This window comes from Zootoca vivipara, chromosome 5, assembly GCF_963506605.1.
Source record: "Zootoca vivipara chromosome 5, rZooViv1.1, whole genome shotgun sequence".
In the NCBI taxonomy this organism is placed as follows: Eukaryota; Metazoa; Chordata; class Lepidosauria; order Squamata; family Lacertidae; genus Zootoca; species Zootoca vivipara.
The window spans coordinates 84,928,365-84,956,191 of NC_083280.1; the positions used below are offsets into that span (position 1 = coordinate 84,928,365).

The 27,827-nt window shown below is 44.0% G+C and overlaps 2 protein-coding genes and 1 long non-coding RNA gene across 6 annotated transcripts in view; 2 read left to right on the forward strand and 1 right to left on the reverse strand.

Annotated features, from left to right (window-relative positions):
- LOC118096631 (dual specificity protein phosphatase 13B) overlaps window positions 1-854 on the forward strand; it is a 7,237-nt gene extending 6,383 nt beyond the window's left edge. The window contains exon 4 of one of the 2 annotated variants that reach the window (XM_060275033.1): window positions 490-853. In XM_060275033.1, coding sequence (XP_060131016.1) covers window positions 490-701 — 212 coding nt within the window. In that variant the 3' untranslated portion in view covers window positions 702-853. Of the gene's footprint in view, window positions 1-489 lie in introns of both variants that reach the window. The other variant, XM_060275034.1, reaches the window with a different exon arrangement.
- Window positions 1-10,197, reverse strand: part of LOC118096634 (uncharacterized) — an 11,690-nt gene extending 1,493 nt beyond the window's left edge. The window contains exons 1-3 of one of the 2 annotated variants that reach the window (XR_009557640.1): window positions 9,375-10,197; window positions 2,239-2,378; window positions 369-653 (exon numbers count right to left, since the gene is read on the reverse strand). This is a non-coding gene — a long non-coding RNA (uncharacterized LOC118096634). Of the gene's footprint in view, window positions 1-368; window positions 654-2,238; window positions 2,379-8,122; window positions 8,785-9,374 lie in introns of those variants that run through there. The other variant, XR_004693944.2, reaches the window with a different exon arrangement.
- On the forward strand, window positions 8,172-27,147 carry DUSP13B (dual specificity phosphatase 13B). 2 transcript variants are annotated; one of them, XM_035138674.1, is made up of 4 exons: window positions 8,172-8,235; window positions 21,835-22,026; window positions 24,720-24,940; window positions 26,754-27,147. In XM_035138674.1, the coding sequence occupies exons 2-4, from the start codon at window positions 21,836-21,838 to the stop codon at window positions 27,035-27,037; spliced, it is 696 nt and encodes a 231-aa protein (XP_034994565.1). In that variant the 5' UTR covers window positions 8,172-8,235; window position 21,835; the 3' UTR covers window positions 27,038-27,147. The 2 variants fall into 2 exon arrangements, with proteins under 2 accessions (XP_034994565.1, XP_060131015.1); XM_060275032.1 differs by lacking the exon at window positions 8,172-8,235 and having other exon boundaries at window positions 21,443-22,026.
- The last annotated feature ends 680 nt before the right edge of the window (window positions 27,148-27,827 follow it).

The window sequence follows — 27,827 nt, forward strand, 5'->3', positions numbered from 1 at the left end:
TTCCTTTAATGGAATACCCTTTAAAATGGAGGGCCACACCTCCCCTCCCCCAAACCAGGCTTTACCAATGCCTAACCGCCAAACCTCACAAAAGTTGTGACGATTGCTACGAGGTAGGTGAAAACCAAATGGCCGGTGCCAATTTGCCAAGTGGAAAAATTGCTACCAGGCTCCTCAATGGCGACCAACTGAAGTCCATAGCAAGGCCAATATGACGAACGCATGAAAAGAGGGCAAACCAGAAGGGAGACCCCCGGGCCACATGGCTGCTTATAAAGGGGTAAGCCATGCTATTTTTCTAGAGAAAGAGGTGCTGGAACTCACAATGAACATTTCCCTTGTTCTCTTATAATGGCAATGTCACCCACCTGAGAGGAGCCGGAACTGAGTTGCAATGAGTTCTGGCCGGGGGCAGGGGGGGCAAGCACTGGTCTTAACCTTCTATGTTCCACATCAATTAAATGCTGTTCTTTTGTTATTTCTCTGCAGGCAAGGTATTTGTCCATTGTGCCATGGGGTTAAGCCGCTCAGCCACTTTAGTGCTGGCCTATTTGATGATCCATGAAAACCTGACACTCGTGGAGGCCTTGAAATCGGTGGATTCAAACCGAGGGATTTGCCCAAACACAGGGTTCCTCATCCAGCTACGAGCCCTGGACATCAGATTAAATAATGAGAAGAGAGGTGCCTCGGCACTCTGAGGAAAACATAGTGATGCAATCCCTATGAAGACAAGCAACGCTGCAGCACCAATGCTTAATTTGGAATAATTACTTGGTGGAGAGGGTGGGGCAGTTCTTTAACTTCAATAAAAATAGAAACCTGGACTGAAAGGAAATTTTCTGTTTGTTTTTGATTGCTGATATACAATTTGTAAAGGGATCACAAACTATTCTATTCTCTAAAGAAGTTTCCCATAATGGAGAAGTGGCCATTAAAAAACCCAACCATTTAGACATTAAAACAAAATCAAATGAGCCAAAGCTTTTAAAGGGTTTTTGTGAGCCAAAGCTTTTAAAGGGTTTTTGTGCATGCTTTTGTAGAAAACAATGTTTGTGTAGTGCTTCATGAACATTGTATAGTAATTTCTACAACCACTTAGAGGTCTTTAAGTTTGAGCAAGCAGTATTTAAAATGCAAAACAATATATAAACAAATAAATGTAAAAATAAACAAGTCCTTTCCTGCAAACTCATCTTCTAATGCTGCAGTTGCAAATGTTGCTAGACTACAGATTCCATCATCCCTGATCATTGGCCATGCCGGCCGAGACTGATGGGTATTGGAGTCAAACAACATTTGGATGGCTGCACATACCCCATCCTTGATCTAATAACATAATCTGTTTTACAGTGTCATGTTTTTAGATAGCTATTCCCACCCTGAACCTATGACAGAGTGGATTGGCAATATGAAATATATATAATACAGTGAAAGTTAAGTTTAGTGCAATTTGAAATTAATCCACAATCCTAAATGAGATTTTGGCATGCGCTTAAGATTCCCACACACAAAATAAGGTGGCTTTAAAAGCATAGGTACGTTCTCTTGATCCTGAAGTGCTTTCACCCCAGAAATTAGGGTCTGATTCTGAACAGAGTGCCACTTTGTTAGGCTGGAAATAATCCAGCTAAAATCCATTAGGGGAAAAACAATCATTTGGTGGATAGGGTGGGAAAACAGAGGTGTTACGATTCTCTGCACCAGCAGATGTCAGTATAAATCCAGCGATTTATAGGAATGAAAGCCCATAGATGACCTATAAAGGATCTCATTAATTATATTAACAGCTGTAGGCATTATTTACTTATTTCAAGGTGATCCCTCACTGGTTGGGCTGGCAACAGTTACGATTTTCATTGTGACATGAGCGAGCTCCTCCAAATTACTCCCTTACCCCCCCCCCCCCCGCAATTATTTAATGGCCATTTCAGCTTTGATGGTCACTGCACCTGTCCCCTTCTCTGACATAGCATGACACACATTTGCCACCTGCATCTGACTTCATAAAGGATTTGTGAGGTCATATCCTTGGCATAAAATGTGGCATAGCAAGGAGCCCATAGTAACCTCACAGTTACAGAGCTGTCTCCTCTTTCGAAGCATTTGTAGCTTTGTTCTTAATCAAATATATGACAGCAGACGGAGCATTTCTCTTTACCACCCCAGTTTCTGCTGGCATAAAAAAAATATGCAAGCCTTGCTATCTGTTCAGTTGCTTTCCCCACATCCTCTCACCTGGGTAGCAGGAGTGGACTCTCAAATAGCCTAGGATGCCCTGATGACGCTAATAATTGATAGCTGAGAATCTGTTCAGATCTGGGCTCCTCTCCATCGCTGGCCCAGCTGCCTGACACTCTGAAATGTTTGGGAGTCCGCTGGAAGAACACAGATCATGGTTTATAATTAACACAATTAAAAATAGCAATGGAATAAACCGAATGCAGCAGGACAAGGGGAGCTGTTGTGTAACCAGCAGCCTGGGAGGAAACGCCAGAAGAGTTGTCATCATCTAAAACAGTCGAGTGCAGTCAGCGGACCTGAATCCCCCCCCCCCAAAGGCAAGTACTTTTAAGCTTGTTGACAAACTGCTACTCGCAAATTCAGTGCATGCATTGCGGGGTAACACAATGCTTTCAGGGCGGGAGCAGTCGGACAACTGCAGCTGTGTGCCATGCCGTGTTGTTTGTTGTGAAGGACGTTCAGATAGAGAGTTGGTTGTGGAGTTGCCACTTCGTCGCAATTTGGACCGCACAACATGCATCGGTGCAAGTATGTGGCAACCTGTCTGTGCAGAAGGGGAAATCCAGTGCAGGCTGTTTCAAGGGTGTCTTTTAAATACATATATGAAGAGAGAAACGCTTTAGCCAGGCTGATTTCCCCGTCCCCCCCCCAAGGTATGACCTTCTACATATGTATCTGGGATCAGTGTTAGAAACCGAGATATGAGAGCTAGCAGCTAGACGGCACCTTAAAACCTAGGCTATGGGTGCAACAACAGAATATCTAGATGCACTTTTTTATATATAACAAGAATACAAAGCTGAAAGTGAATGAACTGCAGCTAAAATATTATGTTCATTTTTCACATGGTCTAGTCCTTCCCCTGCCCACCCCCCAAATATTCTTAAAAGGGTCTCTTCTCCAGTCTTCAGAGTGTAGCTGGAAGTGGGGAGTCAGAAAAAGGTCCTCCTTTCCTTCCACTCTGCAGTTTTAATCTGAAATCTTAGGTGCAGTACTGCGCCCAGAGCTCAGAAAATGCTCACGCTAATGAAATTCCCCATCGCAAAATGCCTTTGGAATAATGGGAGTTTCTGAACACCCATTATTCCGACTGAAAAATCAGAGTGAAAAATGTGCATCCTTACAAACTTCAAATCCCTGATTTCAGCAGTGAGAGCACCTGGCAAATTGGTGCATACCTCGTTTATAGTTTCGTAACGGGAAGAGGGTTTCAAAACATTTTGTGAGAGCAGAGCAGGAACAGATTTTGTGGGACTTCTTGGGCAGTGACTGGCTGAGCTGCTCTAATGTCAAAGAGGGGCAGGGCGGGCAGTCATTGGCTGAACAGCTCAGATCCTAAAGATGGGTGGAGAAGGAATAAAAGTCTATGGAAAGAGGGGCATAGGAGGCGAGGAAAAGTGGGGGCAGGGGGATATATAACCAGCACGACCTGATAAGTTGGGAGGTTACTGAGAAAAGAAAGTTGCAGTAGGTGATGGTCTGGAAGAATAAGGACAGAGGTGAAAGGCTTGAGCGAAGAGTTGAGTTTGAGAGAGGAAGAACATCTCGGGTGGTGGTGGTAAAGAAATAAGAGAAATCCATAATGCTGCAGAGATGTAGGGAGCTGAAGTTCACGTGTTGATTTGAAACAAGTCCCATATTGGGCTTGTATTGCTTTAGTAGCATGCAAATTTCAGATGCAACCATTATGTCTTTTAAATGCACTGTTTGTGTTTGAGCATATTCCTAAATCTGGCAATTCACTTGGAATTTAAAAATCACATGTTGACACCCTGTTCTTCCATCTCAACTCTGAGATGTTTAGCAACAGATTGCTTGCCTGAAAAGCTGACATTTAAGAGCCGGAAAGATCCTTCACCCAAAATTTGCTTTAGCTCTTGGGGATTTTGTGTATGTGTGTGTTTGAGAGGGCGAGAATATCTGATGTCGTATAGTGAATGTTCTCAAGCAAAATGGGATTTGCAGCGTTCAGTGAATTGCAACTTAGAAGGAAGCCCCACTTATGAATTCAATTAGACTCACTCGCAGGTGTTATATGATTGCATTTGTTTGCATCTTTACAAATGTTCTCCTACGGAGGAAATGGGCTATCTGTAAGTCTATTTAAACAGGAAAGATGTTAAGATATGATAAGCAAGATCATGAAACTCACACTAATTTCTAGTAAGTGTCAGCATGATGTTCACACTTATGCAAGCATTTCACATCCTCCTCTGCTCAAGTTATCAAAGGGTTTATTTTTAGCAAGACATATTGGGGTTTGCAGGCTCACTCTGTACTTGACGTTCCTTGTCTCCAAAAAAGACGGCTTTGCGCTTCCCACTTCTTCAAATTGCTGAAAGTTTAAAGGGCCAGCTTTTACAGGATTCTGAGGATGACTCATGTTGCCATTTCTAATACCCTATTTCTTTACGAATATACATTGGCCAGGAGTTAGCAGGCAGACTCCTAGAGTGATCGTACTCATCTTTAAAACAGCTGCTGTTGTCCCCCAATAATAAAACACAGAGCTCCTGCAGCTACCTTCCCCCCAGGTAGCTGCATGGAACTTAATATTGTTTGTTTGCCTATTTAAGGTATAGCAAAAGCAGGAGATCAGGGCCCTGCGGGATTTGACATCTTTCCGCAGGGCCTGCAAGACGGAGCTGTTCCACCTGGCCTTTGGGCTGGACTCAGTCTAATCCCCCCCCCTCATTTATTTTTTGTTGGAACCCCTCATATGAGATTTTGTATATAAATTTTCCCTCTGCTCTTTCTGCTGGCCCATGGACCAGCATGGATAGTTGGCCCCGGTGAATACCGTATTTGACGTTTTCTCCCCTTATAGCTTTGATCTAGGCTACCACTAAAACGAGGCTGCATTTTAAGCTGTATTTTAAACTGTATTCTAACTTATATTTTAACCAACTGTTTGTTTTTACTGTATTTATATTCAGTGTGAGCCACCCTGAGCCCGGTCTTGGCCGGGGAGGGCGGGGTATAAATAAATAAAATATTATTTTTATAAAATTGGTTTCTTTGGCTCCCGCCCAAGCAGACAGGAGTCCTGTTCATGGATTGAGCTCAGTGGTAAGAGCATATGCTGCAATCGCTGGTCTCCAAATAAGGACTGAGAAAAAGGCCTTGCTGAAACCCTGGAGGCCAGACAAACAGCGTGTGAATGGAGCACACTGGTGTGTTTACTTGGATTGTGCTTTTGTCCTGCCTCTGATGTCAAACCTCCTTCCTCAAGCAGCCACAGGTTGTCTGCAGTTGCCTGAAGAAAAACTGCAGTTCATGAGCTCCTGACCATGTGTACAGCCTCCACACAATTAGGATGCCTGCAGATAAAAAAGTAAAGAACCTCTGGACGGTTAAGACCAGTCAAAGGTGACTATGGGGTTGTGGCACTCATCTCGCTTTCAGGCTGAGGGAGCCGGTGTTTGTCCACAGACAGCTTTCTGGGTCATGTGGCCAGCATGACTAAACCATTTCTGGCGCTACGGAACACCATGACAGAAACCAGAGCGCACAGAAATGCCGTTTACCTTCTTGCCGCAGTTATTTATCTACTTGCACTGGTATGCTTTCAAAATGCTAGGTTGGCAAGAGCTGGGACAGAGCCATGGGAGCTCACCCCATCCTGTGGATTTGAACCACCGACCTTCTGATTGGCAAGCCCAAGAGGCTCAGTGGTTTAGACCACAGTGCCATCCGCATTCCATACCTGCACAACTGTGTGTCCCTATCACACAGAGCTCACACATTGGAGTTTTTCTTCACATAACTGCAGACAACTTGTTCTTTGAAACAGGAGATCTAACATCAAATGTGGGGCTAAAAGTGCACTCCACTCCAAGCAAACACAGTAATGCCCAACGTGTGAGAACTGGGCTTGTGTGTCTCAAACAGCAGCAGTTAGACATTACCCAGCATACAAAGACTACTATATTAGCATGGTTATATAGGAAACTTGTTTTAAAAACAGCAGCAGCAGCAACTCTTAGACAAAGGTAATTTTGCAAATTGCCTCTGAAAAAAAAACATGAATAGCAAATAAGCAGACCCTCCAAGTGTCCCTATTACCCAGGGACAGTCTTGAATCTACTGAAGCTGCCCCGGTTTCTGATTTGATCTTAGAATGTCCTGCTTTTCCTTAGGAGGTCCCTATTTTCATCAGGCAAATGTTGGAGGGTATGGAGTTATGTCACTCCCCGATCCAAGGAGATAAGTAACTATGCAACCTTTAGAAGACATCTGAAGGCAGCCCTGTATAGGGGAAGGTTTTAAATGTTTAATGCTTTCTTATGTTTTATATATGTTGGAAGCTGCCCAGAGTTGTTGGAGCAACCCAAGCAGATGGGTGGGGTAACAACAACAACAACAACAACAACAACAACAACAACAACAACAACAACAACAGTTATTATGGAATAGGCCATCCCTATTTTCAGCCAAGAAATGTTGGAGGGTATGACATAAGGCTGAGCCAAAAAGGCACGGTTCTTTTTGTGACCCATATTTGGTAGCTTCAAAAAGCACTGCCCCATTCAGTATCATTTGGGAACTTGGTGTGAAAGGGTGGGCAGAAGCATTTGCCCATGTGGTGATTTCAGAGTGAGGGTGATTAACTGCTGTAGCCTGAACCTCAAGCTTGGAGGTGGAGGAGGAGCTGGCCAAGTCTGGGGCTGCTGTACCACTGGCTGAGGAACCTGCAGCCCCCAAGGGATCCTGAGCCCTGAGCCCAAACTGTCTGAGGAGCAAAGTACTTTCCACTCCACCTTGCTTGCCCACAGGAAAGAGAAGTGCTTTCCTTCTGGATAGATAGGGGCTAGCCCTTTAAGGATGTACACTCTTCAGGCAGAGGGGTGGAGCTTAGGAGAGGGACTAGTGCAGACATACCCAAACTTCGGCTCTCCAAATGTTCTGGACTACAACCCCCATCTTCCCTGACCACTGGTCCTGTTAACTAGGGATCATGGGAGTTGTAGGCCAAAACATCTGGACTTTCTTGGAATTAGTTGCTCCCTTGGAGCTCTCCGTGGTGCTGCGACCATCAGCTTGCCTTTCAGAGAGAGACCTGCTGTAGGCAGAGAGAACATCTGTGCCTTGTTTGGCTAGGATCACCCATGTTGCCACATAAGCCAGATGTAATTGACAACATGGTATCATGATGTCATCACATTCGCTACAGGATCCCTGAGTGGTCGGGATCACATAGCAAAGGAGAAAGAAGGCTGGCTAAGAGGAGGAAAGCTTGCCAAAGTAGCAGGAGCCTGAAAGCAGTTACTAAATCAGTGTTTCCCAAACTCCGGCTGTTTCTGGACTACAATTCCCATCATCCCCGACCACTGGTCCGGCTAGCTGGGGATGATGGGAGTTGTAGTCCAAAAGCAGCTGGAGACCTAAGTTTGGGAAACCCTGTCCTAAACAAAGGCAAACTTTTACATTATTTGAGACATGTTGGGTTGCAAAATGTAGGCACTGTACACTCTGTAGAAATTAACCTTAAATAATAACAATGCCCAGTGTTCATGTAGCATATTTAAAATGCCGACAGCACTTCACATTTTCTCAGTACTCCTTACAAGAACCCCAAAAGGTAGGGTAGTATTATTATCCCACCCCCATTGCAGATGGGAAGTTGAGCCATCACCTAGAGATTTGAACCAGGGACTTCTGGGCTCCCACCCATAGCCACTACACCTGCCAGAGTCCTGAACTGCACATTGGCAAATCACCCTAAGCATTTATCACAGCTCTAGCCAAGACAAAAAAAGCTCCTCTTTATGATGGATTTGCAGGGTAGCTGCAGACGCCTCCTCCCTCTACCCTTAGCAATCCTCAGTTGCCTTGTGATATCTCCCGTCAGCTCTGCCCCTTGCCTTTCAGTACTCACCACCAACGCTGCCTTGCTTCTGCTTTTTGTTACATCTTTACCCTGCTGTTTCACTGTCTGTGTGATGCAGGAGGCAGAAGTCGCAAGTCCCAGAGCTGCCTTTTGAGATGCAGGTAATTATTATGTGCATCTGTTATTATGATCTTGGCTTCGCTAGGTGGAAGGCATGTTGCTGCCGCTGTTATAAATTTGCAGCCCTGCTTTTCTGAATTCCCTTTCCCTTGATACTGAGTGCTGACTGCTTCTAATTCCATCTTATTTTTTAAAAAAGATCACACACAGTCTTAATCGCTGCCACACAAGGCCTCCTAGTAAATATATTTCACAGGATTGAAATATAAAGGATTGGAGCAATTATTCAGAGAAAGCAAAATGCAAGTGGGGAGGAAGAAATCAAATGGCACTTCTGTTTCCTCCCACATTCCCTGTGAGTCTAAAGAGACAGACTGCTCAGGTTTTTTAGATTTACAGCAGAGAATTGCTTAACCACAACGATGGAAACCAAACCAAGAATATTTATAATCTAGCACAGTCTCTCTGTACTACTCCCACAATTCAAGTATTCACAAGTCCAGGAGGTATTACACACCCTCCATCATTTCACCAATGAAAATAGGGATGTCCTATTCAATAATAATAATAATAATAATAATAATAATAATAATAATAATAACAATAACAACAATCATCATCATCATCATCATCCACCCATTTTACCGGATTACCCTAGCCACTCTGGGCAGCATCCAACATATATAAAAACATAATAAAACCATACAGGGCTGCCTTCAGATGTCTTCTAAAGGTTGTATACTCACTCATGTGACACCCCCCGAGCCTAGGAGATAAAGAGGTAACACATTTGTTTCCAAAAAATTCTCATTTTCTAATTTTCTTGCCAAGTATCGAATATTCAGAGAATATTCCAGTACCAGTAATTTGGAGAAATGTTGGAGTTATATGACGCCCTTCCCCCCAAGCCAAGGAGATAACTCCATACCCTCCAGCATTTCTCCAAATTACTGGTACTGGAATATTCTCTGAATATTTGATAGTTGACAATATAATTAGAAAATGAGAATTTTTGGAAACAAACACATTTTGGTTCTAGAATCTATTTGACACCTCCCTGGTTTCCATCTCTAAGATGCCCCTGTCCACATCCATATAGTTCAGACAGTTTTGCAGCATTTCGGGGTAGCCAGGAACTTTCGATTTCTGCCATACAAACTAGCCCCTTCAGCTTTTCTACCTTCCCTTGCAGGAGCCTCAGATATTCCTTTTCCCTGCCACATTGCTCGGACTAAACTCTCTTGCGGCCACATTTTCTTCCTTGCATCTCAGGGCTTGATAATGAATTATGTCTCTGGGAAGAGGCAGGTGGAGATTCCATCTATTTCACCGCATCGTTTAGCTTGCACTGCAAGGATGAACTAGCTGATCCCCAGTCCCTCTGGGCTGGCTTGACCTTTGTGCTAATTTGATTTATTATTTTTAGTGCATTATGCTACACTCAGCCTTCTCGGCTGTAGCAGGGGCTGTATGCTAATGATTTATGGGAGACATCTGGGATTCCATGGGCTAGCATACAGATTGTGTCACTGCTATCCGAGAAGCCTCCATTGATCCATCCCAAAAACCCAGCAAAGCAACAGAGTGTCAAATTCCAATCAGCTTCAGTTCACAAACTCTAATTGAACAGGTGGCTACAACTGTTCTGGAGTTGACCGTATCCCATCTTTTAAGAATAAAATCAGAAACAGACGAAATGCATTCGTCCTCATTTCCCACCAAAAGATGATCTCCATATTCTATGCCTAACTAACAACAGCAGGGAGGAAAGTAATCTTTGCCACCTGCTCCAAAAGGGGTGGGGAAGCCGGAGTGCCTTGATTTTGAGATAAGATGTTTGGCCCTCCTTTGCCATAAAATAGTTGTCCAGGGGTGCATCTAAACACAGGGGAAAACTGTTAGAAATAAGTAAGAAATTAGATCATTTTAACCAAAAGAAAAAAAATCTCTATGGAAAATCATGCTTGGAAATTTCCTGCTCTCTGGTGCCATCTGGTGTTTCATGTATATAGCACATTAAAATCACTGTTTCTTTACTAATGTTAGCTGAGTCCCAGGCCCCATGTGGCTGACATAAGTTAGTGCTGCCACAGTCAATCAAAATTTTCATATTTGATTTCCCCTCCCCCCCTGGTTTGGCTAGGATGGCCCATGTGAAGAGTCCAGGAAGCCCCACCCTCCCTCTCAGCTGGAGTTTCATGTTGCCACATAAGCCATATGTGATTGGCTACATAGTATCATGATGTCATCATATTCGCTACAGAATCCCTGAGTGGTTGGGATCACACAGCAAAGGAGAAAGAAAGCTGGCTAAGGGGAGGAAAGCTTGCTAAAATATCAGAAGCACAGCCTGAAAACAGATACTAAACCAGTGTTTCCCAAACTTGGGTCTCCGACAGTTTTTGGACTACAGTTCCTATCATCCCTGACCACTGGTCCTGGTAGCTAGGGATGATGGGAGTTGTAGTCCAACAACAGCTGGGGACCCAGGTTTGAGAAACACTTCTGAATCTAGTCCTTACTGCTTCCTCCATCAACACGTTGGAAAGACTGTTGCTCGCTATCCAGACATGGGAATAGGTTAAGGCTGAGAGAGATACTGGGTGGTCTTGCATCAACCAGTGAGCTTCATAACTGACTGGGGATTTGAACCCAGGTTCCACTGGCCCGAGTCTAACACACTTCCACATTGTCCTCCCCAGACCTTTTTGATACGCCCGATTGTGACCTTTGCAAATAGGCCATTGTTCTAGTGTTGAGGCTTAGCCAGACACTTTTACAATTGCATCCAAAGCAGGGGTCAGCAAACTTTTTCAGTAGGGAGCCGGTCCACTGTCCCTCAGACCTTGTGGGGGGCCAGACTATATTTTGAAAAAAATATATGAATGAATTCCTATGCCCCACAAATAACCTAGAGATGCATTTTAAATAAAAGGACACATTCTACTCATGTAAAAACATGCTGATTCCCGGACCATCCGCGGGCCGGATTTAGAAGGTGATTGGGCCACATCTGGCCCCCGGGCCTTAGTTTGGGGACCCCTGATCCAAAGCAACGGGAGCAGCTCAACTCAATCTGCCCTGGGCTGCCCTGCAAAGGCACATGAACCGAGAAAGGCATTTATACGTTGTTCTCAGTGTGAGCCTCTGTAATTTCGTTTGACCTGAACTTGCTGCCAGATCAGCTGGCAGGCATTGTGGTAAGTTGGGCAATAAAATAAATAAATAGCATGCTGGGGGATAGGGCAGTAAAAAGATTATGCAGTGTAGGGACAAATGAGGTCAACAGAAATAGCAACAGGAGTTGGCTTTAACCTTGATAGAATAGTCAGAAAGTCTCTTAAAAGACCGTGGTTCCTAGGGCAGCAGTAGAGAATCATTGGGACTCCAAATCCCATCAGTCCCAGCCAGCATAGCCAATAGTCAGGGATGATGGGAATGGTAGCTCAACAACACTGAGAAGGCTGCAAGTTCCCCACTGCTGCCCTGGGGACTCATAAACAACTACTTAATCAAACTACTTCTCAAACTTAATCCAGTCCAAAAGTCCATTCCAAAACCAAAGCGTTCCAAAACCAAGGCATGCTTTCCCATAGAAAGTAATGCAAAATGGATTAGTCCCTTCCAGACTTTTAAAAACAACTCCTAAAACAGCAATTTAACATGAACTTTACTATCTATTGATCTATAAAATGAAAGCAATAAACAATGTACTGCAATCACACAATCAATCAATCAATCAGTAGCTGAACTGGGTTCCACACAGTCACAAAAACAAAACAAAAAAAGCCACAAAAACAAAAAAAACCCGCAAAATAAATAGCAAAAACAAACAGATTTCAGTTTCACACTTAAAACAGAAGTGTGGCACTCAAAACGAAAGCCTGGCACTCAAAAAGGAGCATATTTGGCTTCCGAAAAAAGTTCCCAAACTGGAACACTTACTTCCGGGTTTGCAGTGTTTGGGTTCCAAGTTGTTTGAGAACCAAGGCATTTGAGAACCAAGGTACCACTGTAGACTTCAAGACCGATGCCTTCTTTAAGAGGGTGGCTTTGCTGGAAGATCTATTTCATTGTCCCAAGTACAGACAGAAATAACCCTCCAGTGTCTTGCAAGGAACACAAATTGTTGACATGGTATTTTACAAGCATATTCAGAATCCTTGTGGGGAACACAGTAGCCATAAGACCTTGCTCCCCACTGGAGGGGATGGGACAGGATGGAGAGAGAAAAATTACTCATTGCTAATAATATGCAATGGATAATTTAAAGCTGCGGTGCAGATAGATATGCCCTCAGAACGGCCAACTCTAGTTGGAAATGTGACCTTAAAGCAAACAGATGTAATTTCTTGAGCGTTCCTGCTTACTTTGGCCCTGGGGTTCACTATAAAACTTGGATCCAAATTATGTCTGAGCATACTGCAGCAGGCATCTAGCCAAAAATATCTTGTTTGAATAGTTAGAACTGACTTCACAAGTTGGATTGAATCTAGTCCAAATACTTTTGCAAGCCTTTGCCCAACTTTCCTGGAACCCTGCTTCAACCAGTTTTGAACCACAATGGTTGAAGGAGCATATGTCTGAGAGATCAAGAGACAAAGAATAAGTTAAAAGTTGGCCTAAAATATCAGGCATATTAGAAGAAGTGTGAGTACAGTATACATTTTTGGGCAGACTTCATTAACAAACTGGTACAGCAGACCGATTTAAAAGATGAGAATAAGAAACTAAGAGAACCCAAAACTGGCAGATTCATCCAGAGGATTTATGATCAGCTCATATTTGGAAGAATTGCCTCAATCCAGGGACCATTTCCTTAAGAGAAAACCTACAGCTCCCTCTTCAGTGCTTCGCTAAGGAAAAGGAAAAGTCCTAGTGAGATATTTACCACTTTCTGCACCCAGCCAATCACAACCCACTCAGCTAGTTATAACAGCGGTCAAAAGTCAAGTTCATAAGTGGCTGGATGTACTCTTCCAAGCATACTGCCAGCATCCTCTGACTGCAATAAACTAATCTAGGCTGAAGCAACCAGAAGGGTCTAAGATATTATATAATTGTCCTCCATCCAATATAGCAACAATAAAAATACAGTCATACCTCAGTTTAAGTACGCTTCGGTTTGAGTACTTTCAGTTTAAGTACTCCACGGACCCATCTGGAACAGATTAATCCACTTTCCATTACTTTCAATGGGAAAGTTCGCTTCAGGTTAAGTACGCTTCAGGTTAAGTACGGACTTCCGGAACCAATTACACTCATACTTCGGGTTAAGTACGCTTCAGGTTGAGTACTCCGCGGACCGTCTGGAACGGATTAATCTACTTTCCATTACTTTTAATGGGAACGTTCGCTTCAGGTTAAGTACGCTTCAGGTTAAGTACAGACTTCTGGAACCAATTGTGTACTTTAACTGAGGTACCACTGTAATCATCATCATCATCATCATCATCATCATCATCATCATCATATAGAGTAGTTATACCCCACCCATCTGGCTGGGCTTCCCCAGTCACTCTGGGCGGCTCCCAACAGAATATTAAAAACATGATAAAACATCAAACATTAAAAACAACAGGGCTGCCTTCAGATGTCTTCTAAAAGTCAGATGGGTTGTTTATTTCCTTGACATCTGATGGGAGGGTGTTCCACAGGGAGGGTGCCACTACCGAGAAGGCCCTCTGCCTGGTCCCCTGTAACCTCACTTCTCGCAGTGAGGGAACCGCCAGAAGGCCCACAGAGCTGGACCTCAGTGTCCGGGCTGAACAATGGGGGTAGAGATCCTCCTTCAGGTATACTGGGCCGAGACCATTTAGGGCTTTAAAGGTCAGCAGCACCAACACTTTGAATTGTGCTCAGAAACGTACTGGGATCCAAATCGGAATTGGATGCATGGAAGTGATTTTCTCCTCAAAGTGCTTTGCAAATATGTCTCAGCATGGGACTGAGAGTTCAGGTAAATTATCTGGCAGGAGGCCATAAGGAAGAAACGACTTGAAAGAATTCTGCTGGTTGCCACTCTGAAGATGCAGACGTAGTGGCAGAGAAGGAAACTGAATTTGCGGCCATCCCTACCGCAGATTGCCACAGTCAGGAAGCACAGGCAAGCTAAGGAGGTGAAATCCAGATGGGAATGACATAATCGCCATCAGCGTGATTGCTGTATATGGAAATAGATTTCTTCCCTCTACTTTCCACGGCAGTAGTGTAACTAGGGTGGGAAAATAGGGACACCCATCCTGGAAGCTACCTGGGCAGGTATTCAACCTGGGCAAGAACCCATTCCGATAGTTTATATAATGCACTGAAAGCTATTAAAATAAGTTTACATCATGTTTCCTTTTTAATATATAATAATCAGACATGTTTTTCACAAAGGCAGGTGGTGGCTTGGTCAGAGGGCTTAGGGAGTGTCGGCAACCTGATGAAATGAAACAAACCCACCCACTGAATATTTCTGGCAACGAAGGAACGGACTTGGTATTTCATCATCATTTTATTTGTATGCCGCCTTTCCATAGTTAAAACAATGCTCAAGGCAGCTTACGGCATGACGAGATTTACATAATTGCCAACATAACAAAAGTCATAAACAATATATAAAACACATCAGAAAGTACACAACCAAATGGAAAACAGTTTCCACATAATTCATGAAATCTAAAACTAAGAATGCAGCATTAATATCAATCACAATTTAAAACGACATAGATAAAAAATAATTTTTTAAAAAACAAAACAAAAACAAAAATGGAGCCCTCTCTGCCCAGCAGCAGCCGAAGCCCTCGTTTATGGAGCCTCTCAGGCCCCGCCCCAAGCCAGGTGGAGAGACGGAGGGCAGGGCCCTTCAGGCTCCCAGCAGGTCAGTCCTGATAAGTTCACACACTTGCTCCAGATTTTGCCCAGCACTCCCTGCAATGCAAAGGTCCCTCCAGAGGTCGCTCCTTTTTTTCTTTTCATTTAGACTGCCTGCACTCCTGTGTCCATTTACCCGAGAGCAAATTCCATTTAACTCAATGAAACTCATTTCCGAGCAAACTTGCATAAGATTTCACAGCCTATTACATATAATCCTTTGAATTTGTGTTGTGCCTTGTTTTTTTTGGGGGGGGGGCTGCAGGGGAGCGCTTGCAGTCGGGAGCTTGCCCGAGGCATAGGAATGACAAGCTTTTGGGACTATTCGATGCTCACTCTAATCCTCTAATTTCAGGGAGCCCCTGGAATAGCTCCTCCTCCTAGAGGCTTATGTTACAGGGGAGTACTGCCATGGCTGCAATCATTTCCCTTCCATTCAGACTGAGTGACAGAGACTGTCATTCCTACCTTTGTGTTGTTGAGACAGGATTACGGCCGCCTGCCCTGCTCAGAGCTGCTACCCACAGTGACAATTTGGAAGCTCAAGTTGATACGCAGCATCCGCTGCCTCCTCCGATTCAGACTGGGTTGCCATTGGGCACATCTCACCAGAATCAGACACTGGTTCGAAGCTCTCCTTTCATCGGCCCCAACCAATGAATTTTGTGTGTGTGTTGTGATCTCACAAACCATGTCCTACGTAGTGACATCACAATGAAGGCAGTGTGCTGCGTGATTTGATTGTAGCTCACCATGACAGCAGCCTTTCCAGAGAAAGGAAATGAGCGGGGGGGGGGGGGGACAAAAAACAAATGCCCACACCAATATATGTACACATAAAACAAGGAGCAAAAATACCCATTTGGTTTACAGATTGCCAGGGATGTGTGAAGGCTGCTTGAGAACTTTCACATCTTACCCAAGTTGTGTATTGTTGCTGTTTTTAAGCTCCCTTGAAAGTTCCCAGATGCTTCACTTGAAAAATGAACATTCCAATGTGGGTTGAGTTTCATTTTAACATGCACTTGAGACGCTTGTTTTACATGAGGCTGCCCTTTTCAGATCTGGGTTCGATGGACACAGGAACTATTGCATTTAGTTTGTCTCACAATCTCAGTTCTCAAGACTCCAGATCCTGGTTTGTTCATTGTTTTGTGCATTTATGCCCCACCTTTTCCCAGGGAGATCAAGGTGGGGCACGTGCCTCCCCCCCAAAAACCCACACTATCCTCAAAGTAACCCTGTGAGGTAGGGCTAGGGCTAAGAGACAATGTCTGGCCCAAGGGTGCCCAGTGAACTTCATGATCGAGCAGGGCTTTGAACCTTAGTCTCCTGGGTCCAGGGGCGTAGCAAGGGGGGGCGATAGGGGAGGTCTGCCCCAGGTTCCACTCTGGGGGGGGTGGCAGTCGGCGCCCCACCCAGCAACTCCCAAGGCGAGCCCCTCCAGCCTCCCGGTAAAAAGCCCACTCGGCACGCCGCGGTGCAAGCTTTTTACCTGGAGGCTGGAAGCTCGAGAGTCGGGGGGCACCGACTGTCACCCCTGTCTGGCTCCAGGGTGGCACCCGCCCGCCACACCGAGTGAGGCTTTCTAGGCTGGACGCTCCGTTTAGGCTCCATTTTTAAGTCGGGGGAGCACGATCCCCCTCTACGTAGCACGCATGTGCAGCGGGATGCTGCGCATGTATACAACGTAGAGGGGATCGCACACACACATACACAATGTGACTTCAAAATGGAGCCTAAACGGAGCATCCAGGCTCCAGGCAGATAGCCCGCTGTTTAGGCTCCGTTGTGAAGTCACGGGGGGTTGCGATCCCCCTCTATGTTGTACGCATGCATCATTACGTAGCGACGCATGCTCACTACGCCGCTGCCTGGGTCCCAGTTTGACTGGCTAACCACAACACCACACTGGCTCTTAGCTGCAGCTGGAAAGTGATTCAATAGAAGTTTCTATTTAAATATAACAACCCCCAAAACTTTCCTAAAATTAGGGCTTACCTAAACTTTCAGCAGTAATTCAACAGCACTTTCTAAATGGACGAAAGCCAAAATAACATTCAGCAGACAGTTTTGCAGCCGCTTCAGTTACAGGGTCCCAATCTTGCAGTCGTTGCTCTGCCAAATATTTCACCCTCTTCAAAGGAAATATGGTCTGGAGGAGAATGGATTGCAGTGCCTGGTGGCCATTCGTTTCTTTGCCTCTCCTGCCAAAAAACCAAAAGCAGGCTGTGGGGATCTCTCTTTCTCCAGATGATGACTTCAGCAACACCTAGAGCTTGGGAAGGACACAACTCCCAGAGCAGGTTTGAAATGTTTGTGTTTCCTCGCAAATGCCGGTGACATCATCGGCACCGGAGGACTTGAACTTCACTTTTGGCACGCGAAAGCCCTCTGGGTGACTTTTACACCAGGCGTTCCTGCTCTTGATGGATATTGATGTAACGACGCCTGTAATTAAAGGATTGTATATATAAAGGATTGTAGATATAACACATGCAGATGTAGTTAAATGCATCTGTGTTAAAATAGCACAGAACATTTGTAACTGGACAAGGAAATCTGCCAACCAGCAACAAAATGTTTCAGAGCTTTCAGCAACACAAAAGAAAGGGAAATTAGGTGCTTGTCCGTGGATTTGTCAGAGTACAAGCTCAAAACAACATTAGCATGGGATTTGCTAGGGTACTCTATGCCGTCACTTGGGGCATTGCATCTTTATATCTTCTTCTTCTTTGTCTTCCATGAACATGGTCTTAACAGTGAGTCCGTAAGTAACTGTGGAGGCCAATTCTGGAGCCACACGTCCTTCTACAGTGGGAACATAGGTTTCCTCAAAGCCCATGACACCTTTGGCAAAGGCTGTTCTCAAACTGGAGCGCTCGCAGGCCAGTGTTTCCCAGTTGTCAGTGTTTATACCACATTTTTAAAGATTTGCCTTGAGAGAGTCTTTAAACCTCTTTTGTTGGCCACCACCATTACACTTTCCATTTTTAAGTTCGGAATAGAGTAGTTGCATTGGAAGATGATACTCAGGCATGCACAACATGACCAGTCCATGTTGCTTTGACACTGGTGATATTTGCTTCTTCCAGTACACTGGCATTAGATTGTTGCTTTGACACTGGTGATATTTGCTTCTTCCAGTACACTGGCATTAGATTGCCTGTCTTTGCAAGTGATGTGTAAAACTTTTCGGAGACACCATTGATGGAATCTTTCAAGGAGTTGGAGATAGTGTTTATGAGTGATCACTAAAAGTCAGCATGGGTTTCTGAAAAATAAGTCATGTCAGACTAATCTGATCTCATTTTTTGACAGAATTACAAGCCTGGTAGATGAATGCTGTGGATATAGCCTATCTTGCTTTCAGCAAGGCCTTTGACAAGGTGCCCCATGATATTCTTGTAAAGAAGTTGGTAAAATGCGGGCTAGACAATGCTACCATTCAGTGGATTTGTAACTGGCTGACTGACCGAACTCAAAGGGTGCTCATCAATGGCTCCTCTTCATCCTGCAGAGAAGTGACTAGTGGGGTGCCACAGGGTTCTGTCTTGGGCCCAGTCTTATTCAACATCTTCATCAATGACTTGGATGATGGGCTTGAGGGCATCCTGATCAAGTTTGCAGATGACACCAAATTGGGAGGGGTGGCTAATACCCCAGAGGACAGAATCACACTTCAAAATGACCTTAACAGATTAGACAACTGGGCCAAAGCAAACAAGATGAATTTTAACAAGGAGAAATGTAAAGTGCTACACTTGGGCAAAAAAATGAAAGGCACAAATACAGGATGGGAGACACCTGGCTTGAGAGCAGTACATGTGAAAAGGATCTAGGAGTCCTGGTAGACCACAAACTTGACATGAGTCAACAGTGTGATGCAGCAGCTAAAAAAGCCAATGCAATTATGGGCTGCATCAATAGGAGTATAGCGTCTAGATCAAGGGAAGTAATAGTACCACTGTATTCTGCTCTGGTCAGACCTCACCTGGAGTACTGTGTCCAGTTCTGGGCACCACAGTTCAAGATGGATACTGAGAAGCTGGAACGTGTCCAGAAGAGGGCAACCAAAATGGTCAAAGGCTTGGAAACAATGCCTTATGAGGAATGGCTTAGGGAGTTGGGTATGTTTAGCCTGGAGAAGAGAAGGTTAAGGGGTGATATGATAGACATGTTCAAATATATAAAAGGATGTCATATAGAGGAGGGTGAAAAATTGTAGTCCCCCAAATTATAGTCCTTCAAGATTCTTTGGAGGAAGTTGTGAGAGTTCAGCTCTCATAAAACCGATATGTTTGAAAGATCAGACATGCTCCACAGGGAATATTTCCCTGCACAGACACTACAGACGCACAGCCACCGAATACCAGGGGACCCAAATTAATTCTGGCTCTGCACCCCATTGCATCTGGTCACCTTATACCAATCATGTAAGTGGAATGAAAGCTGCTTTTCAAAGAGCCCTCTCCTAAATCGGGAGACGTTATTTGGATTCCAGCTGCTGGGGAGATTCTCTTACAAACAGTTGGCTGCTCGAATACTTCTGCGTCCCAAGAAACCACCGGTGGCTCGGCTTTCAAAGCCAGCCAGCCCTACTCCAGTCATCACTGTGGGCTGAGTCATTTTGCTTACATCCCCGCAGCACTCCCAACAAGCAATAAATTGTGGCTGCAGGGAGGCAATCAGGTTAAGCAGTCAGTCACTAGCCCCAATAATGGCCACAAGATGTGAAGTTTGTGGAAAGGAGCCATAATGGAAAGAGAGAGCTTTCCTTGAAATGGATGGTGTTAGCCTGGCCCTGGGGGGCGGGGGGGGGGGAGGAATCTCCCTGAAGCCTGTTTCCTGAAAAAGACCTAGTTCTTCTGAGGCAGTAAACTTTAGGATGTGCCATTTAATGGGGGCTCCCACAACTGAATATTCCTCCATACCAAAGTTTCCACTGTACAAAGAAACTAAATACTACGGCAAACATCCTGGCTTTTAAACCACAACCTCTCATTTTCCTATGCGTAGGGAATTGTTTTATAATTAAATTCCTACCCTGTGGGAAAAAAGTGGGGTTTTAATGTTTTAAAGAACAATAAACTAGGAAACACTGGTAATCAGTGAGGCTAGCACGGAGCTGGCATGATGTGGCTTGCTTTGCTGGTTCCAGATAGTAATCCAAGTTTCTGGACGATTTACAGGGCAGGCTCAAACCAGAGTGCATTGCAGTAATATAACCTGGAGCTGACCACCTGGAGCTGACCCAGGTGAAGACATCAATGGCATACCAGATAGAATCGGCAGAAGGCACTCCTGGTCATCCCCAGATCTATAAGCAGAAATGGAATAAGCAGCAACCCCAAACTGCAAGCCTATTGGTCTCTAGGGGATTGAGAAGAAAGTTAAATATTTAGGAGTATGGATAACAGTTAAGAATACAGTATAAATATTTTTAAGGGCAACTATACAAGAACTTGGAGAGAAAGAAAGAAAAACTTAGAGGTGTTGGGAAGGAGGATTTTATCGCTATTGGGAAGGATATCAGTAATTAAAATGAATGCATTGCCAAAAATGTTATTTTTATTTCAATCAATACCCTTGATCAGCAATGTGGGGCACTTCAAAGAATAGCAAAAAAAAAAAAAAACCTAGATTTATCTGGCAGGGGAAGAAGCCAAGGATAAAACATAAAATGTTGGTAGATTCTAAAGACAGGGGCGGATTCTCCCTACCAGATTCAAGATTATATTATAAGGCATCCTGTCTATGCTGGCTAAGGGAATGGATATTATTTGAATGGATATTATCTTGATGTTTTAGAGCAGTGTCCCCAAACTAAGGCCCGGGGGCCGGATGCGGCCCAATCTCCTTCTAAATCCTGCCTATGGATGGTCCGGGAATCAGTGTTTTTTTACATGAGTAGAATGTGTGCTTTTATTTAAAATGCATCTCTGGGTTATTTGTGGGGCATAGGAATTCGTTCTTTCTTTTCCCCTGAAATATAGTCCGGCCCCCCACAAGGTCTGAGGGACAGTGGACTGGCCCCCTGCTGAAAAAGTTTGCTGACCCCTGTTTTAGAGCTTGAAGGTCATGATAACAGGTATGGTTGGCATGCATATTTGTGGTATGAGAAGGTTAAAGTATATAGAGCTTTCTTGAATCATGTCATAAGAAAATTGGTGTACGAGGTATGTGAAAAATATATATAAATTTGCTTGAATCCATTTCTAAAAGACCTCCAAACAGTGGGGTCAAAACTGCTGCCACCTCCCTGACACTAGATGGCAGAAATGAGATTCTGCCTAATTAGAATCCACAAATATGGCCTGGATTCGAATTCCCCCCATACCCAATTCATAGAATTGGAAGGGACACCAAAGGTCATCTAATCCAATCCCCTACAATGCAGGAATCTCAGCTAAAGCATCCATGACAGATGGCCATCCAGCTTCTGCTTAAAAACCTCTAAGGAAGGAGATTTCTGTAGCAAATCCTACTCTTACAGTGCAATCTTTAATTTGTATGTATACTGCCTTGAAGCACTGGTTAAAAGTGGGAACAACAAGAACAGTAAAACATAGAAGATACCCAACAGTATACCATGATTTCTTTGACTCTAGGAAGTTCAGGGTGGTGGACATGATTGGGCTGACAGGGAAAGACTGGTCCATGGTTATTCAATGAGATTTACGACTAAGTAAGGATTTAATCCAAGGTCTGCCCAGTCTAACTCTCAGGCCACTGGCTACCATGAGGTCCAATGAGGAAAGTCTCTCTCCATTGTCTTTCAGAATGTCTTGGAATTCACTAAATGGGGATGACTTGCGGCGCCCCAATATACGAAGAGCTTCGAGCCTCACTTCCAGTAGCCAGGGGAGCTATGAAACCCCAGAAATGGGGGAACTCCAACGCATGTTGTGGTCGCCCATTCCCTGCCGTGGCAACGTCAACGAAGTCTGGCCTAACCTCTACATTGGAGATTTGTAAGTAAACTGGCTTAAACGGATGACAGCGAACATTCTGCCCATGTTATAACAACTTCCAAAGGCGGAGAGAAGGAAAAGACAGGCAAAAGGCTTATTCTGCCATCTTGTCCTTGTTTCCACATGGCATCACAGGCCTTTGCCTAGAAGCTGAGGTTATATCACAGACTACGACTGGTATTCATTAGAGCTGAGGTTTATCAACTTACTTTAGGTTTTTTTTAAAAAAAACAAACCAGACTTTTTGGGTTGATTCTTCAGTTGGAGCAAATTTTAATCCCAAAAGACATTGTTTGTTTGTTTGTTTGTTTGTTTGTTTGTTTTAGGGATTTTTGCTTTGTTTCTGTTGAGTTGTTGTAAGACAGCATTAAAAAGAAAATATCTCTACAGCTGAAAAGGCTGGCAGCATTCAGATAAATTCAACAGTGTAAATAGGTTTGGATGGAGGCAATAATGGAATACGGAATGGTAGCCTATAGTTTTTGTAAAATATGCGCAGGGATTTATGATATGCCAGATGAAGCATGGAAAGAGAAGGGGGAAGTCATTGATATCTTCAGGATGTAAAAATGAGTAATTTAAAATGTAAAACAGAAAATTCAATAAAAATTATATACAAAAAAAGAAGAAAATATCAAAGATGGCTGCCTTTCTAACTATGAGCAGTAGCTTTTGTTTATTAAGTCGTAAGTCATCTGACATTTCCTTCAACATCCCCCAAATGTTACTATGCTTTGGTAATATACAAATATATTCCATGGCTACTGAGCATGTTCAGACCTCTTTGAGCTGCTTTTGTGTGTGTGTGAGGCCCCATTAGATTTTATATATTTACACTTACACACACACACACACACACACACACCATTTTTACTCCAATTGTCTTGACACTCAGTGCTCATTAATTTTGGAGGGAGTGGTTGCCATTGCTGCATTTATTGGATGATTTGATGGATTGAATGGGTGATATTCAGTTTTAGCTATATTTGGAGCAGGCTATCACCCAATGTTTTTTTAAAAAAATGCTTTTGTGCTTCTGGAGTTTTCACGACTTCATTGTGTTCCAATGCGAGAACATTTGGTTGAGAAGCAAATTGGAGCCTTCCAATAAATAAATTAAATGCCAGCATTAGTGTTGGGAAAATCCCAGACATCCAGGCACCATGCTGAGTGGTTGCTTAAAAGCCTGGTTCCTGCTACTGGGGTGTGGGTTTGGTTTTTTGTTTTGTTTTTGCAATTAAAAATGGGACAATGGCATCTAAGCTATTTGAAAGCATTTCCCAACACTGAAGAGTAATATCTCTCTTCCCAACTCTGCTTTCCCACTCCAATACATAAAACCATGCAGCAAAAACCGTATGAATAAGTTAAAAACAGACATCAATTAACAGTTATGGAAAGATGTATTCTTAATTGCCTGCATAGGCCCGGAGGAACAAAAAAGTTTTCAGGAGGCATTTAAAAGCTGAAACAGAAGGAGTTTGCTGAATGTTGGCAGAATATGAGCCAATGACATGATAACTTATTGTTATGAAGTGAGCCTCACCAGCTTGAGGAAGACCAACAATGCTCCCGTAGACGGTTAAGGTGGGATATAAGGTTCAGGATATCCTTTGGACCTAAGTTGTTCAGGGCTTTGTAAATTAATGCAAGGAACTTGAACCTGGCTTGGTATTGCACAAGACATGTGGTTTAGTCTGATAAAAGGCATCATTGCACACTGGTCTCCTGGTCAAACAGGTTTAGGAGATTCTAAATCTAAAAGCACAACTCAGAAACCTGCCAAACATATGGATGGTGGGTTGTTGCACATGCACAGCATAGGAAACAGGACGGCTGATGCGTCACCTTCCATAATCTTCCAAAAAACAAATACACACCAGGACTGCATTGACTTGGCATGTTCATGCTTCCCTAACGGTTAATTTCCATATTGTATTCAAGCTTTGGCACCATGTAAAAGCCACTTCCAGAACTAGTATGAATACAGTGCAACTATGGTGCAAATTTAGCACTCCTCCCCATATTATTTGCAAAGGGATTTTTTTCCCTGGAAGCAAGAAACATGGAAATTAGCACTAAACCGTTACCATGCTCTGCTATACTTGCAGAAGAGGTTTCTGCATGGTGTGAAAGCTCAGTATAATGTGGAAGTTAGGGAAAAGTCATGAAGATGGAATAAAGCACCATGTGGATACAGCCTGCCTGGTTTTCTATGGCGGTGTTTCCTAAACTTGGGTCTCCAGCTGCTTGTGGACTACAATTCCCATCATCCCTGACCACTGGTCTTGCTAGCCAGGGATGATGGGAGTTGTAGTCCACAAGCAGCTGGAGACCCAAGTTTGGGAGCTATGGGTTCCCAAACCAGCAAGGGTATTAAATCTAGCATGGTCTAGAATAGGCATCCCCAAACTTTGGCCCTCCAGATGTTTTGGACTACAATTCCCATCTTCCCCAACCACTGGTCTTGTTAGCTAGGGATCATGGGAGTTGTAGGCCAAAACATCAGGAGGGCCGCAGTTTGGGGATGCCTGGTCTAGAAAGTTAGCAGTTAATACGCTAGTTAATAGACAGCATATTAGCGCTGGATGTGGGGAACCTGCCTGGCTAGAGATTTGTTGTGTGGTCTTTAAGGGTCAGGAAGGATGGGTGCAACTAGCACAAATCTAAGGCAAATACTCTTTTCCCCACAGATATATAGCCCGTGATATAGAACAGCTTCGCCGAATGGGTATCACCCACATAGTAAATGCCGCTGCTGGAAGGTTCCATATTGACACAGGGGCCAAATTCTACAAAGACCTGCCTGTGGATTACTATGGAGTTGAAGCGGACGATGACCCAAAGTTTGATCTCAGCATTTACTTCCACCCAGCTGCTAAGTATATAAGAGCAGCGCTGAACTCTCCCAGAGGTAAATATAACAGGCAGGGCAATCTATGTCATCTCTGGTGTCCTGGCAGCCTTACTGCATTCAAAGCACAGGTATGATGTGAGTGACTAAAGGACTGGCCCCGGTCCAAGAAGACCTGGGTTCAAATCACTGCTTAGCCATGGAGCTCGCTGGGATGGCTTGGGCGAATCCTTATCCCACAGCATCCCTAGTGAGGGTGATACAGGGTCTGGAAGCCAAGCCTTATGAGGAATAGCTGAGGGAATTGGATATGTTTTAGCCTGGTAAAGAGGAGATATGATAGCCATCTTCAAATATTTAAAGGGCTGTCCCATGGAGGGTGGAACAAACTTGTTTTCTCCTGCTCTGGAGGCTAGGACCGAAACGAATGGATTCAAGCTACAAGGAAGGAGATTCCAAGTAAACTTCAGGAAGAACATTCTGACAGCAAGGACCTCACACAAGAGGTGAGGCACTCTCCTTCCTCAGAGGGTTTTGAGCAGAGGTTCGATGGCCACCTGCCATGTATGATCTAGTGGAGATTCCTGCATCACTGGGGGTTGGACTTGTTGATCCTCAGGGTTCTTTTCAGCTCTACAATTCTATATTCAAATGGTCCAAGTGTCCATGAGAGATGCAACAATTATTGCCCCATTTAATCCTGATTTACCTCTTTCAATGGAAAATCCATTCAAAATAACAACTCCCCTGTGAAAATGGTAAATCTGAATGAATTTGGGTGAGGAATTTGGGACAGAATTTTGATGAGGACCATATTGTGTGGACTGCGGACACTATCTTTGCTATGCTCTATGCCGTATAGTGGCATTCAAACGAAAACCGAAGGTTTCCAGTCTATACTTTTTGTGCTTTCCTTGTTTGAAGCTCAAATTGAAAAAGAGAAGCACACAAACTTAGATTCTTCAACATGCCAAGTCGTTTGACATTTCAAAATCACAGAGATACACTGAATCATTTTGAAATCTAAAACACCAAATTAAGTTAATTGAACCGTCAGAAGGAATACCCAGCTAGATGTCTCTGTCACCTTCTTATACAGCTATATTAGGGATGGGATTCTGGTTTCTTCTCATGCCACTGAAGGGAAAAGGCCCCAGGAGAGACCCCAGGAGAATTAATCCTCCTTGGACATGGCTAATTAAGAACTCTCCCTTTCATCGGGGTGGCAGGAAACAGTAGCTGCATTGCAAAAGAGATAGGACACAATTGGGGCTGAGCTCCTCTGCATGTTACCATCCGCACAATAAGACCCACTTTTTGTGAGGCAGCTGGATGAACTGGTAGGTCTTAAGATTTTAACAGGCTAAGGGAAAATGACAGAAAGTTCTGATATTTACTGGTAAGAGTCAGAAAAGGCATTCAATCAACATCCATATACAGTGGTACCTCTGGTTGCGAATGGGATCCGTTCTGGAGGCCCGTTTGCAACATGAAAAGGCCGCATCCTGAAGCGCTGCGTCTGTGCAGGCGTGTGACATAATTTGGCGCTTCTGTGCATGCATAAAGCACAATTTAGTGATTCTGTGCATGCACGTGCTGAACCTGGAAGTAACCCATTCCAGGACTTCTGGGTTTGGTGCATCCATATCCCGAAAAGACGCACCCTGAAGCGGACATAACATGAAGTATGACTGTATCATAATTTGCTGGTGAAGGGCGCACACCAGGATTATGACACGAAGATTTCTGACATTCCCCACTGGGTTTCACAGTCTTGACCTACTGGCAAGTCTCAACATATACCATACCAAGAAACCTGGGGTCTTTTTACCCTAACATATATGCAATGCTCTTGTCTTCTCTTCTCTTGCAGGCAAAGTCCTAGTTCACTGTGCCATGGGCATAAGCCGCTCCGCCACCCTTGTGCTTGCCTTTTTGATGATCTGCGAAAACAAGACCCTCGTGGATGCGCTAAAGTCCGTGCGGGAACACAGAGGAGTCTGCCCAAACTCTGGTTTCCTCAGCCAGCTCCGAGAACTTGACATCCGGTTAACCAGTGAAAGGGGACAGTCAAGAGGTGATGCCTTGGTGGGTGCCCTGTGCTGTGGCTCAAGACGAAGCGGAAAGTCAGAGGGACAAAAGGAGGCAAATACCTGAACTCTGAGTCTGTGTTAGAAGAGGTGTCTGGGTAGTGAAATGAAAAGAGTTAAGTATTTCTTTGATGTTAGAAACTAAGTCAAGATTAAAGGCCTGCCAGGCATTTGGCATACATGTTTTTGATTGATGTATGGACAGGTGAGGACACTGTTGAAAGGGGCCATAACTGCAACAGAAGAATTAAATATACAAAGGGAAAGAAGGCAAGGCTAGGTTATGGCTGAGTCAAAACAGGAGAGGCTTATAGAGGAGAGCAAAGTGATCATAAATCAATAGCATTATTCGGTGAAACAAAAGGCTTGAACAAAGTTATTCTGTCGTTTCCAAGTCTGGCAATAACATTGCCAGTTGAGCATTTCACATTTCAGCAAGGAGGTAAGCTGGATACAGCCAGCGGGAGAAATTCAAAGGAATCCATGTACAGAAAAGCGTGAAATAATTACATTTCTTTAATCTGGAGCACACTGGCCTTCACACTGGTGGGACCCACAACTGAAAGGTGCCCCAACCGAAGGGTTGGATTTCTGGCACCACTGAATTTGTCATACTCTAAGAATTGTTCCACAGCAAGGGCAGCCATTATTGGACTACCACTCCCATCATCCCCAGAGAACATGGCCAATGGTTGGGAATGATGGGAGTTAATTTTGTTTTATTTATTAAATTTCTATACTGCCCTTCATCTGAGCATGACAGGGCAGTTGACGATAAGAGAGACACTAAAATACATAACATAGTAACCAACAAAAACAGCCCCTCCACACACAGTTTAAAAGACCATTGGTAGTCT

Bases quoted from the DNA above. Each gene is read 5' to 3' on its own strand.
- DUSP13B (XM_060275032.1), top strand. From the start codon at position 21,794: ATGAGGTCCAATGAGGAAAGTCTCTCTCCATTGTCTTTCAGAATGTCT. The intron at 22,027-24,719 runs GTAAGTAAACTG...TTTTCCCCACAG, and splicing joins AACCTCTACATTGGAGATTT to ATATATAGCCCGTGATATAG. The intron at 24,941-26,753 runs GTAAATATAACA...CTTCTCTTGCAG, and splicing joins AGCGCTGAACTCTCCCAGAG to GCAAAGTCCTAGTTCACTGT.